The 16,216-nt window shown below is 34.8% G+C and overlaps 2 protein-coding genes across 2 annotated transcripts in view; both read right to left on the bottom strand.

The window, feature by feature from the left end:
- Positions 1–3,546: 3,546 nt before the first annotated feature.
- Positions 3,547–16,216, bottom strand: part of LOC107492791 (DExH-box ATP-dependent RNA helicase DExH12) — a gene marked incomplete at its 5' end in the record, with an annotated part of 69,689 nt that continues 57,019 nt past the window's right edge. The window contains 2 exons of the mRNA XM_052262948.1: positions 3,547–3,922; positions 9,935–13,116. Coding sequence (XP_052118908.1) covers positions 9,955–13,116 — 3,162 coding nt within the window. The remainder of the gene's footprint in view (positions 3,923–9,934; positions 13,117–16,216) is intronic.
- LOC107492929 (uncharacterized) lies at positions 5,425–6,237 on the bottom strand. Its single transcript, XM_016114008.3, has 2 exons — positions 5,895–6,237; positions 5,425–5,801 (listed from the first exon to the last, which is right to left on the bottom strand). The coding sequence occupies exons 1-2, from the start codon at positions 5,937–5,939 to the stop codon at positions 5,484–5,486; spliced, it is 363 nt and encodes a 120-aa protein (XP_015969494.1). The 5' UTR covers positions 5,940–6,237; the 3' UTR covers positions 5,425–5,483.

Below are 16,216 nucleotides of genomic sequence, written 5' to 3'. Positions count from 1 at the left end.
AGCAAGTTTTTGAGAGTTTAGAATCAGTGATATGCTTGGAATTTGGTCATGGGAGAGTTGGTGAAGACTCTGTTCATTGCAAGTACTTTTTTGGGTATGATGATATGGTTGATCAAGGTGCTGGACATACCAACATTGACAATAAAACAGCTCAACTTTTTATATTAATTATTATTTATTACAAAATTATTTTACACAGTCAATTAATTATAGCATAGATAATATATAATATATTTTAGGGTTTGGCATTAAATTTTTATGAAATAAATATATTAGAAATCCAAGTTTGTTAGCCAAATCCTCTGCATTTTTTATATATAGTGATCAGATATAGACATATAGTGTATTGGTTTTAGAAAATTTATCTAATTTTATTTTTCTCTATGAAAAAGTCTTTAAAGTTAATATTGCACAATTAATAAAGTCAATATTTAATATAAAAGAAAAAAATTAAAATTCTTAAAAACAAAAATATTCAAAATCTTATTAGAAAAAATATCTAAAATCTAAACACATCAAAAATTTATTTAGTACATTTCATATTCAATTTATTTGACAACTTGCTATAATATTAATTAAAATTCATTGTTATAGTGTTGCTTTCTTAGAATTATTCTATTTCTTAGATGTTCTTTTTATAAGAACATAGATATTTAAAAATAATGTTAACAGGTTTTATAAATTAAAAGTATTATCTATATTTTTATGTACAATAACTACTATGCAATTTTAGTACATCATATCCTTTTGTTATATATTTAGATTCATGTCCAATTCTAAATTTATTCGCAAGCTGAGAACATATAGATCTTTACCTATTTTCTACCCAAGAGTGTCTAACTGTATTCGCGGGTTAGTAAATAGATTTAATATCATTATATAACCTAGTAAATATGCAAATTAAAAATTTAACACAAACAACACTATCATATCACAAATAACACAATTATAATATAAATATAATATCAATCATCAATTCTCAAGATTAAAACTCTTATGGTTTGAAAAGGCTCTTCAAATAGTTGAGCATTAGTATAAGATTCTTAAAAATTTGTTGCTATAGATTCTGATTTAAATGAAGAGATAATGGGCATATTTATATATTACTAAATAAAATTGATTTTTATATAAACAAAAGTATTAAAATATTAATTTATAACTTTGGATTAGTAATTAAAAACTTTTTACACTAAGTGATAAATTTTTGGATTATTTTTTATTTCTGACATGTTCATATATATATATATAAAAGGTACGAATTGGTTGAGTATGATTGAATTAATTCAACTCGCACCCTAGCCAATCTGTATAAGAATCCGATCCGCATTCAACCTGACTTGTAACGAATTGGATTGACAACTCTATTCAATAGAAAAGTATTATTTTTGTTATTCATATTTTTCTCATATGTGATTATAAGATTCTTACTAATATATAGACTAAAAATACGCTAAGAATACGTTTGTTATGGATTAATATCTTAGTAAATTACATTGATTTTTTTAGTTCTCTTTGATATTTTTCTGATTTCGTTCTCTAATTAATTAATTATGATATTCTAATAATAAGTAGAATACCATTAGAGCCTAATTTTGTAGATGACATGGATGATAATGGTCACACTCCTGTCAATCTTCGCTTTGAACTGTGGACACTTGCCGCTATATTTGGGCGGAGATCGTTATGTTTTCATCTCCCGGTCTTCATCCGCTGGATTTTTTTCTGTTTAATGAAGTCTCAACTCATCTTCTTTTCTCTTTTCTTTTATTTCTCTTTTATTGTAGCATGGTAGAGATTACCGTCCAAACTCCTGTTTCCATCTTCCGGCCCCACCTTCGGAGACATATGCTTGCACTACAGTTGTCTCCGTATTTTGTAGATAATAGGAATCGTCACACTCCGGTTCATCTTGACCTTGAGTTGTGGGCACCTGTCACCGTATCTGAGCAGAGATCTCTATGTCTCCATCTCCCGGTCCCCGTGCCCCAAATGATGTCGTGAAGACGATCTGGATGGTTGCGTATCTAATTGATTACAAAGATGTCTTGACAGGTATAATTTTGCAAAAGAAGCTTTTCACGTACATAATCTATTTTATTATATTTATAAATTATTTATTTACAAAAAGAGAGATTTTTAATATTAATATTGAATTTACAACCGTATTTTTAATAACATGTAAATTTAAATAAATGGTTTATTAAAAATCATTTATATTAGTAAAAAAAAATCTTAGTAGAGAAAGAATACGTACTCCATATTAAGAAGAATGAAAGAAGGAGAATGAGCAAACAAATTGAAAATTTAACTCAAATAACACTATTATCTCACAAATAACACAATTATAATACAAACATAATATCAACTGTCTATTATCAAGATTAGAGCTATTATGGTTGGAAAAGGCTCTTCAGATGGTTAAGCATTAGGGGTTTAGTCTATAGGATTTCTAAATGAATGGATCAGGGACGTATTTATATATTACTGAATAGAATTTGCTTTTATATAAACAAAAGTGTCAAATTATCAATTTATAATCTTAGATTAGTACTTAAAAACTTTTTACATTAAGTGAAAAATTCTCGGATCATTTTTTTTATTTGTGACATATTTATATATAATATATAGAGCCAGTTGGATTGCAATTCTACCCGATCCGATTAAATACCCATAAATATAGTTATATAATACATCGCCACCCCTACCTATGCAATATAAAACTTTAAGTCATCACTCATCGAACTACAAACAAATTGTGTTTAACCTTATATTCAAAAATTACTTTTTTAAAATACATGAAAAAATAAATTTAAAAAAAAATATTAATATCACCATAAAAGAATTCCTAGGCACAAAATTGCACATTTTAGATTATAAATAATACACGAGAGAGAATTAATCGAATTTTCTCTGAAATTCTATAGAAAAAAAAGCTAATTATGTCATAATTCATCCTAAAAAGGCTAATTTTTTAGAAATAGACAAATATAGTGTATTATCCATTCATATAATTAGATTAAATATTTTCTATTAATGTTAAGAAAAAAAATCTGAAGATCAAATTTTATGTTAAAATTTTAAGTACACAAATTTGACCAATTTTTTAATTTAAAAAAATTCTTGTAATTTTTATCCACAATTTCATAATACACTCTTGATCTCCATAATACAGCAAAACACACTCTTATCCAATATAAAAAATAAAAGACGTCATTAAAACCCAAATCAATAAAATTGTTTTTTATTCACTTTTTTTTTCCCAATACTGAAAACAGAAAATAATAACAAAAAAATAAATAAATCAAACTAAATATACCCTAATTTTCTTTAACCCCCAATGTTGGATAAGCCGGTCTGCAAACATTATCATTGATATTTGATAGACCATACCTGGAGTCAATCTATATATTATGTAGACAAATAAAAGCAAAATAAGAAATTTGGCCAAAAAAACAAGTACAATAAAAGTGAACTCTCGAGTTAAAATTTCGTTGAGTAAGGACAATCATTGATATTCAAATGGTAACACATCTGTACAAACTAGAGTTAAAACTTGGAAGATTAACTGACACTAGCAGTTCTCCGAAATGACATGCATGTACAAAAATATAAGAGTTCACCTGCATTATAAAGATGGGGTAAAAATGGTCAAAAATGGAAATTCAGGTCTATCATTCTTTGGATGCAATAACACATAATTGACACCTTTCATCCCAAACTTCAAAAATGATACTAAATAATCAATAAAGGGCTCAGGTGTCCAAATTTAGCATCCTATCCAAACTTCATTTCCTAGTGTTGCAACTTGTTATGGCCTGCAAAATTGTGTTCCAATAAGCAACGCTACATCTACTTCACTTCCTACTCCTGAGTCCTGAGAATGATATTTACTCCTTTGCCGACCACTGTTTTATGCGTGTTCCTTAATCCAAAACAAAACAAAAAAAAGTGAGCTTTCACTATTACCACAAATTCCCACCAAACCAACAAGTAAAGATTAATAAAGATAAAAAAACTGTTACTATTACTACCAAAGCAGGGAAGCATTGTCATTCAAATTTGCAGCTTCACAAAACTGTTAAGGATATACAAATTTCACAAGGTTCAGAGCAAGCACGCAAAAGAATATTCAAATAAAAGGGTTCAATACGAGAGTATGACGATGACGTTTTCCTAAGGGGGATGATGACACTACTTCTATTAAATATGCCATGACCCAATAACCAAATACTCCCTTTCATTGTCTGGAAACATTGATCTTCTAAATTACCGCTCCAAATCGACAGTATTTTGACACGTGGTAGTAATATTTTGTACATTCTCAAATAGACAGTTTAATTGCGAAACACAGAGAGAAGCAGTTAATACTACTACTTGTAAAACACACGCATGGCACTAGATTATCGTAGAATTTCAACACTCTGACACATCATGACTACCACCAAAATTTAATTTAAATAATCCAAGTGACATCCACAAACCTAATTAATCAGAACCTATCAACAAAACAAAACAGCACAGACATCAACTCCTAATTACTGTAGCTGATGATTCCTCTTCTGATTTGTGGCACATATGTCTTGGTCACTTGAGCGAGAAAGGACTAAGCGTCTTAGCCAAGAAGCACTCATTTCCCCTGAAAGGTGCAACTTTAAATACTTACACTCATTGTTTTGTTGAAAAAATGCTAGAATATCATTTCACAATTCTGGACCTGATAGAAGATCACATATTCTAGATTTAGTTCACACTGATATTTGCACTATGGATGCTAGGACACTAGGTGGTGCATCATATTTTGTTACTTTTATTGATGATTATTCTCGAAATGTGTGGGATTTTGTTTTGAAATCTAAAGACCGGGTGCTCGAAATCTTCAAACACTTTCATGCAAGTGTTGAAAGAGAAACAGGAAGGAAATTGAAATGTGTTCGAGCAGATAATGGTGGTGAATACAGGGATTCATTTGAAGAGTATTGTAAAGAACATGGGATCAAGCTTGAAAAGACTGTTCCTAAGACTCCTCAACATAATGGAGTTGCTGAGAGAATGAATCGCACTATCAATGATAGAGTCAGGTGTATGCTCTCTCATGCAAAGTTGCCTAAATCCTTTTGGGGTGAAGCGATGAGGACTGTAGTAGATTTGATAAACATTTCTCCTTCAGTTCCACTTAATGGTGATGTTCCAGAGAAAGTTTGGAGAGGGAAAGATGTCTTCTATAGTCACTTGCGAGTGTTTGGCTGCAGGGCTTTTGTTCACATTCCAAGAGATGAAAGGTCCAAACTTGATGGAAAGTCAAAGCAGTGTATCTTCATGGGTTATGGTCACGAAGACTTTGGTTACAGATTATGGGATCCGGTGAGCAAGAAGATAATTAGAAGCCGAGATGTGATTTTTCTTGAAGACCAAACCATCCATCCAATTTAAAAAAGAAAACAAGTTAATTCCTAAAGCTTGTTTGGTTTTTCTCTACGGTAATGTTACTGTGGTGTCTCCTGCAAGCTCATGTTCTCCAATGCCAAATTTAGTGCCGCCTCTAAGGATGCACTGGCCACAAGATTTCCATCCTTAATCTTGACAGGGCTAGCCTCAGAGAGAAGGTCCAAGCATGGTGGTTGACATACCTCTTGAAGCAGGGAGTGAGACTTACAATACCCTAAAACAAATTGTTCAGTGACATTACTGGGACCCGTTTCAACATGGCAGGTTTTCATCCTCCACTCAAGATATTGAGGTGTCCAGGATTGAACAAGATTCTCAGCTAAAAGCCCAAATTTCGACGGAACATAAACTGAAGCCTGCATCATCTCAATCAAACAATTTAACAAATAAAGATCGACATCAATCAATTGTACTAAGAAAAGATCAACAGAAAGGGTGGATGATTATACAGAAGATGAGAGGATTGCCGAATTTGTTGGATAAGGAGGAGGCATGTCCCATGGGTAAGCCACTAGCTTTCCATCGATTGTACTCGGAGAGGAGGAGGTCAAGGTATATTTGTTGTAGGTCGGGTTTCCTGCAAATCCTTCTCACTAATATCTCAGTGACACATTCTGCATCATGATCAAGAGCACAAGATGTGACCCGTGAGTATACAGCAGGTCGCTCGGATTCGGGTAGGATGGATGATTGCCTCCGACGAGCCTCCTCCTGAAAGAATGTCACCTTCTACCTGAGATCATCTCAGCCTCAAGACACTTTGATCGAAACTGGCGAACCATCTATTTCAAAAACTTGAACTTAAAGCACATGAATGATTTTATATCCAATACGTCAATCCCCTTTTGGGCTTCAATTATGAACAAGGATAAGGTACAAAAAAAAATATTTATTTTCATTAATTAATAACAGTTGAAATTGTCCAAGAATGACACGAAATTATGGAACACTGGTAAGCAGTGAAGTGGATTCTCAGATACCTTAATGGTACTTCCAGAGTTTATTTGTGCTTTGGAAGTGGCCAACTTGTGTTGGATGGTTACACAGATGCGGATATGGCTGGGGATATTGATTCAAGAAATTCTACTTCTGGTTATATGATGACTTTTGCAGGGAGAGCTGTGTCGTGGCAATCTCGATTTCAGAAATGTGTTGCTTTGTCTACTACAGAGGGAGAATACATTGTTGTTGTTGAAGCTTCTAAGGAACTCTTGTGGATGAAGACTACAAGAGTTAGGCATAAATCAAGAGAAGTTTGTGTTATTCTGTGACAGTCAGAGTGCTATCCATCTCAGCAAGAATCCGATGTTTCATTTCAGATCGAAGCACATAGAGGTGAGGTATCATTGGATACGTCAAGCGCTTGAGATGAAGTCATGCACTTGAGAAGATCCATACTGATGATAATGGTTCAGATATGATGACTAAAATTTTACCTACAGTAAAGTTTGATTTCTGCAAAGAGAAGGCGGACTTGGTGGAGCAGCCTATCCCCACTTAAGTTGGTGAGAGAAAGATTTGTTGGTGGGTCCCCAACCAAGTAGGGCCCACAACTTTAAAACAAAAAAAAATAAACTAAAGAATGAAAGAAAGTGGCGTATAAGCCACGGAGGGAGAGAGAACGAGAGGCTTGCTCTCTCATTTACAAACAAAAGGAAAAAAGGAACAGTGCGGTGTTGAAGAGAAGAGAAAATTGGGGGAAAAGAGCAAAGCTATTTTGATCCAATTGAACCTGTAAACTTGCTCAATTTCTTATGAAATTTTAGTATGTTATTCCTGGTGTAAAGATGAACATTAGGAGATAACTTGCTAGTTGTATTGTCTTTTCTTTTGCCTGATTTGAGATACCCACTTTTGTGAAGGGTTTATATTGATTCCATCAGTTTTGATGATGTATTTTGTTGATTGTTGAGATGCCCTAGTGTCACTAGGAAGACTGTTTGTGTACCCATTATTCTTATAGTGGAAGATTTTTCTGGACTAGGTCCCGTGATTTTTTGTCCCTCTTTTGGGGGTTTTCCCACGTTAAAATTCCTGTATCTGATTATTTAATTTCTATCATTATATTTGCTATTTGGAGTATCTTTGGTATTACCTATTTAATTGCAAGGTTGTGGTGAAAGACTCTTATGGTTATAGCCTATTGTTTAACCAATTGTCTATTCTCAATATTGAAGCTCTTATGGTTTGAAAAGACTCTTCAATCGGTTGAGTATTAGTGGTTATAGCCTATAGAGTTCTTGGGAGTTGGCCGCTATAGGTTGTGATATAAATGAAGAGATCAAAGACGTATTTATATATTACTAAATAGAATTGGTTTTTATATAAACAAAAGCGTCAAAGTACTAATTTATAATCTTGGATTAGTAGTAAAAAACTTTTTACATTGAGAAATCCTTGGATCATTTTTTATCTGTGACATGTTTTATATAACATAACATATACATAACATAACATATACATATACAGGCGTAGGGTACGACTTGGTTGAATACGATTGAAATTCAACTTGCACAAATATGAATTGGATTGGCAACTATACCCAATCGAGTTAGATCAGATTGAATACCTACGAATATAGTATAATGTTGCCACCTCTGCGTGTGCAATATAAAACTTAAGTCATCACTCATCAAACTACAAACAGATTTTGTCTTTAATTTTTTCTTCAAGAATTACCTTCTCAAAATACATGAAAAAATAAATTTAAAAGAGATATTAATATCATCATAAAAAATTTCCTAGATACAAAATTGCACATTTTAAATTATAAAAAATATAAGAGAGAATTAATCGTATTTTTTCTCTAAAATTCTACAGAAAAAAATTAATTATGTCATAATTCATCCTAAAAAGCTCATTTTTTTAGAGATAGATAAATATAGTGTATTACCCACTAATATAAATAGATTAAATATTTTTTATTAATGTGAAGATTAAAAATCTGAAGATCAAATTTTATGATAAAATTTAAGCATGCAAATTTGACCTTCAAATTTTTTATTTTAAAAATATTCTTTTAATTATCCACAATTTTATAATACACCGTTGATCTTCATAATACAGCAAGACACACTCTTATCCAATATTAAAAATAAAAAACGTCATTAAAACCCCAATCAATAAAATTATTTTTTATTCACTTTTTTTTAACAATACCGAAAACAGAAAATAATGACAACAAAAAAAATAAATAAATCAAACTAATTATACCCTAATTTTCTTTAACCCCAATGTTGGATAAGCTGGTCTGCAAACATTATCATTGATAGACCATACCTGGCGTCAATCTATATATTATGTAGACAAATAAAAGCAAAATAAGAAATTTATTTGGCCATAAAAACAAGTAAAATAAAAGTGAACTCTCCAGTTAAAATTTCGTTGAGTAAGAACAATCATTGATATTCAAATGGCAACACATCTGTACAAACTAGAGTTAAAACATGGAAGATTAACTGACACTAGCAGTTCTCCGAAACGACATGCATGTACAAAAATATAAGAGTTCACCTGCATTATAAAGATGGGGTAAAAATGGTCAAAAATGGAAATTCAGGTCTATCATTCTTTGGATGCAATAGCCCATAATTGACACCTTTCATCCCAAAGTTCAAAAATAATACTAAATAATCAATAAAGGGCTCAGGCGTCCAAATTTTAGCATCCTATCCAAACTTCATTTCCTAGTGTTGCAACTTGTTATGGCCTGCAAAATTGTGTTCCAATAAGCAAGGCTACATCTACTTCACTTCCTACTCCTGAGTCCTGAGAATGATAGTTACTCCTTTGCCAACCATTGTTTTATGCGTGTTCCTTAATCCCAAAAAAAAAAAAAAAAAAGTGAGCTTTCACTATTACCACAAATTCCCACCAAACCAACAAGTAAAGATTAATTAAAAAAAAAAAAGTGTCACTATTACTACCAAAGCAGGGAAGCATTGTCATTCAAATTTGCAGCTTCACAAAACTGTTAAGGATATACAGATTTCACAAGGTTCAGAGCAAGCACGCAAAAGAATATTCAAATAAAAGGGTTCATTGCCTATTAAATATGCCATGACCCAATAACCAAATACTCCCTTTCATTGTCTGGAAACATTGATCTTCTAAATTACCGCTCCAAATCGACAGTATTTTGACACGGTGGTAGTAATATTTTGTACATTCTCAAACAGACAGTTTAATTGCGAAACACAGAGAGAGAAGCAGTTAATACTACTACTTGTAAAACACACGCATGGCATTAGATTATCGTAGAATTTCAACACTATGTGACACATCATGACTGCCACCAAAATTTAATTTAAATAATCCAAGTGACATCCACAAACCTAATTAATCAGAACCCATCAACAAAACAAAACAACACAGACATCAACTCCTGACATCTTGCAAGATATTGTTGACAAGTGTTCTATAAAATAAGATGATCACATCAAACATTCAATTAGAAGTTTAACGTACGGCAAAAGGAAAAGAAATCTACCTCTTCATTCTCTGCTGCTATCAATCAGCAGCCCCTGCTTCTTTGACATCAATGGCAAAAGCATACTCCTGATCACAGCCCATGAATGAATCACACATGAAGTAAAGGGTATAGGATTTCTTTCCAGCATCAGCAGGAGCAGCAAACTCCAGTTTGGCTTTTAGCTTCCGCTGAAGCGAAACCCGTTTAATGGCAAGCAACAAGTTGTGTTTGGTGTCACCAACAACAAGCCACCATCCCTCCTCCTTGGATTTTGGATACCTGGGAGCATCAACAGGTCCTACTTCTGCCTGATCCCGTTCGAGAGTGACTTGTATTGTGACATCTTCCCCAGCCCGCACGTCACTGTCTATCACCTCATATGACAAATCAATATTGGGGAAACGATTACAAAATCTGGCAATATCAAACAACTGGGAATCTGGCATGCCCAACAACTCCCGCCTTTCATCATCGTCCATCTCTAATAAATCAAACACAGTTTCTATACTCTTCCCTGGGTTCTCCTGGCATTTCTTAGCCAGATCCTTAGTAAAGTGAGGAAGTTGTAATAGCATGGAGTCACGTTCCCACATTCCTTGAGTAACCATTTGACTAACTTCCATGGCAAGAAGAGCCAAGCTTAGCCAACCATTACTTGATATTACATCTACTATTGCCTGAAGCAATCTATTTGCAGAAAGAAGAACCTCCCTCTGGTCCTGTGCAAGATTTCCCCCGACAAATTGCCTAGAGAAGTGGGCCTGCAGCAAAGCATTAGCTTTAATATGTGGGTCTGTGACTCGGGGGTTTTCAAATGAAAACCTTTGGTGATTGATTAATCTGCGAACCACCTCTTCCTCCCCAGGTCGTATTGGAAGCTGAGCATACTCAGAAGCTGAAGATAGAACCTCCAAAAGACCCTTCATTTTTGTCTTTGAAGTCAAAGATGATGAAAACCGCTCAATTGTTGTGTAACTGATGTAATAATATGAAGCAATCATACCAAGATTGAGTGGAGAAAGATCCATGTCATCCTCGATCAGAATACACTTGCTCGCTTCCAAATCACTCAATGTATTTTCCACAAGCTCTGAAAGGTGATCAGAAAGATGTCTGTGACTAACTCCTTGTAGATTGTAATAGTTGGGATTTTGTGTGAGCCGCCTGTACATGAATGTCCATGTGAGATAATCTACAGCATCTTGCTTATTCTCAATAACCCCAGCAACAATTTCAGCATTCAAGTTATCATGCAAGAAGTGATGAAGGTGGCTCTCAACAGGGAAAGCTTCATATAAAAATTTCTTATAGTATTCCTTACGGGGTGCATGACACAAGATGACACATTTCCCAGAACTATCTACCAAAGGCCGGCTGGCATGACCCATCATCTGCAGAAGATCAGTAACAGGGTAATCTGACTGTGCATTTTCACGCCCATCGTAATACTGTGTGCCCATCACAACTACCAAGTGAGCTGACAATGTCACTCCCCAACACATAGAACTACTCAAAACACACACCTGAATCCAGCCAGCTTCAAACAGTTGGGTCACGATATCATAATCCAGATTGTTTAAGCCCTCATGCAAGTATCCCACTCCTTCTTGTAAAGTGGCTTTCAACATTTTATCACTAATCTTGTCAAGAAAAGGTTTAAGCTCTTCTGGGGACCGCAATAAGAATGGCTTCTCTGTGCTGTCTGCACCCGAGTATGTAATCAGATCCACAGCTGTCGTGTGCACATGCTTCCTTGTAGGCACAAATACAAGAGCAGGTTTAGCATTCTTGGCATGCTGAACAATTGCAGCGGAAGTTGGTTTCGTCATTGCTTGCATCCTTGCCTCAAAATTGGCAATGTCTACACCTTGAATGTGTATTTCCAAAGGTACAGGACGAACGCCGGGGGGGAAGTTGAAAAGACCATGGGAAGTAGCTCCAATCCATTCTCCTAGATCCTTGGCATTTGCAAGAGAGGTAGACAATGCCACAATACGAATCTTGTTTTCAACCTGACTAGCAATATATCTCATCCTCGAAACAATGACTTCCAAAACAGGACCACCTTGACCTCCAATTAAGTGGAGTTCATCAATGATGAAAAGACTAACCTGCTGCACATGTTTCCTCTGTTTCCAGCGGCGGGATAAAGCATCCCACTTCTCTGGGGTGCTAATGATAATCTGACCTTTCTCAAGTAGCTTCAAATCAGTTGCTGTTTCTCCAGTCAATTGAACCACCTTCAATTCAAGACCATCTTTACCAAATTTCTTCTCCCAATCATGATACCGTTCCTTGGCAAGAGCTTCAATAGGTGCAATATAAACAACACGCATTACACTATCAGGCCCTTTTTGATGATTCCTCAAAATAGCGAATTCTGCACAGATGGTCTTACCACTTCCTGTTGGTGCAGCAACTAATACATTGTCATCAGAATTATACAGAACTGTGAATACTTGGGTCTGAATAGGATTGAAATGCTTGAAATCCTGATAAAGTGCTTCATACTTTGGATTTCTCAATGCAGTCACAGGCAGTGGTTGCAGGTCCAAGAGTTCAGTTGGGGGAGGGTACTTTTCAGGTAAGATAAGGTGTCTGAAGGAAACAGGTAGAACAGTCTGTGACCCAAGCCATCTATCTGAAACAACATGGATGAAGTATTGAGGAGGAAGAGGTTCGTAGATTGGAACTGTGAAATTCAGCGTATGATCCTCATCAATAAACTGCTTTTTCAGCATAAAATTCTCATGATGAAGGATATATTCACCATCATTGTCCTCAACAATCACCCAAAAGGGCTCAACATAACCATGAATTCTGTCATCCCATGCAAAATCTGGAGTTATTGTGAGTTCAACCCTCAGAACTGTCCGAGTAATAGGCTGCACATGAGCTGCAAGGTTCAGTTTTGGAAATTGATGGATATATTTATGAAGCATCCTTCCCATCTTTGGAGCACGAATGAGTTCACCTATCTCTTGTGATGATAGGTCATAATACCTCTCCCAAGCCAAATCTTTCTTCTCCAACTTCGTTAATACATCACCAGGGATACCATTGAACTGACGAAGAGGTGTTTGGACACTCCACATCCTCTTCGTCACCATCTTGCACAAGTTCAGAGCCTTTTCAGCCAACTGTGCCCATCCACGTTTCAGTACAATCTCAAAAAGAGCCCGCAAAAGGCGTCCAGCACTCTGAAAGAACAAATAATAAAAATCAGTACAATACTAACAAATTACAAAAGTCAGCAAGACTGGAAAATTTGGTGTGTTTTTGCTGTGTTTTTCTGTTTTTATTTATAAGAATTTTAGAAAATTTTCAAAATTAAATTTTGGAAAACATGGAATCTGCATTTTTTGAAGTGTTCTCTAAGAAAATTTTGACAAAAACTGAGATATGAAAACATGGTGGCATGTCCCATAATTAAGCTGAACTTCTTTCTTTTTCTTTTCAACCTTCCTTTTAAATAGTACCCCCACCCAAAACCCCTTTATCACTTCACCCTCACAGCTGGGAATGTTGCCCACTTTGCAAAACTGCTTCCAAGCCTTGCTGGCACTGCCTCCTGCTCCGTTGCCGGCGCCAAACATGCCCCAAGCGACCACTGTCAAGCATTGTTGCAACAGTTTCCTTCTTCCTTTTAATCTTCATATACATTAACAGTAATTTCATGAAATAGTGATTTTGAGCCTTTTTGGTATTTTTATCATTTCCTCCCTTTCAATTAATTGTAGTTGCATTCATAATGAGGTTAATTTCGTGTTAAGGAATTGATAATGGATATGAAAAGAAAAATCAGTTTGTATCCGAGTTTGCATTTTAAGGGGAAAAAAAAAGATCAACATAACTGTACCAAGTTATAAAATACAGGCATGTACATTATAGGGAAAATTAAACATATTCTAATATCACAATTTCAATTTATTTTGAAGTTCATGTAAAATATTTTTTAGTTCATAATTTTTGAAAACAATGACATGTAATATGATGCATAATAAAATTAAGTTCCTTTTTTATTTATATTTCACGTTTAAATTATTTTTAAATTGATATTTACTTATTCTAAAAGTTTTAACAATTTGAAAATTGGCAAATCAAACGGATTTTCAATGTTTTCAAACTTTTAAAGACAGAAAATATAGTCAAACCAAACATGTTTCCTAGAACTTGAAAATATGAAAATAAAATCTGTTTCAGAAAATGAAAACATGTTTTCTTATTTCTTTAACCAAATTGACCATTAATATCTCAATAGAATAGAACACAGTCTAACCTGAGTTATGAAAACCATATCAGATGTTAGTGAAAGCCCTTCAAGCTTTAACTGTGAAATGTATGTTTGAAGCAAAACATTGATTTTCACACTTGGCTCTTCCAAACTCTCCTTGATGGGAATGGGAACACGGTCTAAAAGCTTTGCTAGCTCCACCTTCTCATCCTGCCTTACCGTCACATACTTGAATTCTTCACTCAGTGAGAACAATCGGCATAGCTCTATGTCTCCCATCGTAGGCTTCAAATGCTCGTTATATGTGGAGATGGTTCCATGTGGTATGTAGTAGTAACTCGCAATGCGACCCAAGTCAGTGACCTGAAAATACCCACTCTTCCTGTCATACTTCACCAAATTATTTCTATCCAAGATGGTTGCAGCTGTATGAATCTGCAAGATTTCAATCAGAGAGATTAAGATTAGCCATTAAACCAGTAAAAGACAGGAATGGGCAATACAAGAATACACATCCAAAACATCTGCATTAACATCACTCAAATTCGTCCACCATATTATCGAAAGAGAAAATACCAATTCCAGGTAAAGGAAACCAGGCAATTTTTGGGGGTGAAACAACAAATTTTTCCTCAAGTGAAAAATAGAATGGAAACCATGTGGCGTCTTTGTAATTAATTCCGGACGCACGAAATAAAAATACAAAGCATTTTCTGAAACTAAACAAACCTTAAGTTTCTCAGCCTATAATGAACTAGTAACCACTTTAAACAATTCTACACAAACCATGACTTGACAAGCATAAACATGACTAGAGAGACATTCCATACATTCACACACAAAAAACAGATTAACAATTAAAGACCCATGACAAATAAACCAGTGTTGGGTTAAAAAATAAAAATAACTAAATAAAACAAACCAAATAAAGGCAAAGAAATCAGTTTGGTTCAGGTAAATGATGCATAACGACACAATGAAAGCATATATTGCAGTGCAACATCAAGTTTTTCTTGGCCGATGAAGATCTAGTACCCTTTAAATAATTCTACAGAAACCATGACACTGACAAGCATAAACATGACTACAAAGCCGATCCATATATATGTTGCGCGCACGCACACAAACAAATGAAAAGGGAAGGGGGAAAAGGTTCTTAATGAATAAACAGAAAAAGAAAGTGTCAAGTAAAAACTTATAAAAAAAAACCAACTAATGACAGACATCTTTTTGGTTCATGTAATAATGCATTATGATACAATTAAAACTTATATTGCAGTGATACTTACCAAATCAGCTCTTCTTTCCTCCAATCTTATATCTCTTGTCAGCACATCAGGTTCTAAACCATAAAGTGAAGGATTACGCCGCATGCGGACATACAAGTAAGTCTGTGCAAGCCAATCACAGGCTTCTCTAGCATTTTGGACAGTACCAAGAACAATTTCTGCATTCAGCTGATCAGCCAACTTGGACACAAACTGGCTCTCAATAGGAAGTTGCTGATTCATAACTGAGAGGTAATACTGCAACTCACTATGGCCAGTAACAATTATTCCTTCACCATAAGAGTCGTACTGGGGCCTTCCAGCACGACCCAGCATCTGCATCACATCAAGAGGGCTCAGTTCAGTCCATGCTCCCTTCTCCGGACTGTAAATCTGTGTTCCCTTAATTATCACCGTGTGAGCTGGAAGATTCACACCCCAGGCAAGGGTTGCGGTGGATACCAAAACTTGCACATGCCCATCAGCAAAGAGATCCTCAACAATCTGACGATCTGTCCTGTTCAAACCGGAATGATGAATTGCAAAACCATATGGCAGAAGATCCCTAAGATCATTGCTCTTCACAAGGTCAGTATGAGTATGAAGAATCTCCCGACTTGCACTATCTTCTTTAAGGAATCTACCAAGAGTATCTTTTGCAAGAGCAGTATCTCTGATGGCTTTAGCTGTTTTAGCAGTTTCTTTCCTTGAATGTACAAATATAAGAACTTGATGTTTTCCTGCCACAGCCATAACTTTCTCATAGCAAATATCATTCATCAACTGGAACCTCTGAAG

The sequence above is a fragment of the Arachis duranensis genome, chromosome 6 (assembly GCF_000817695.3).
Source record: "Arachis duranensis cultivar V14167 chromosome 6, aradu.V14167.gnm2.J7QH, whole genome shotgun sequence".
Lineage (NCBI taxonomy): Eukaryota > Viridiplantae > Streptophyta > Magnoliopsida > Fabales > Fabaceae > Arachis > Arachis duranensis.
This window is presented reverse-complemented; position numbering and strand designations above follow the sequence as displayed.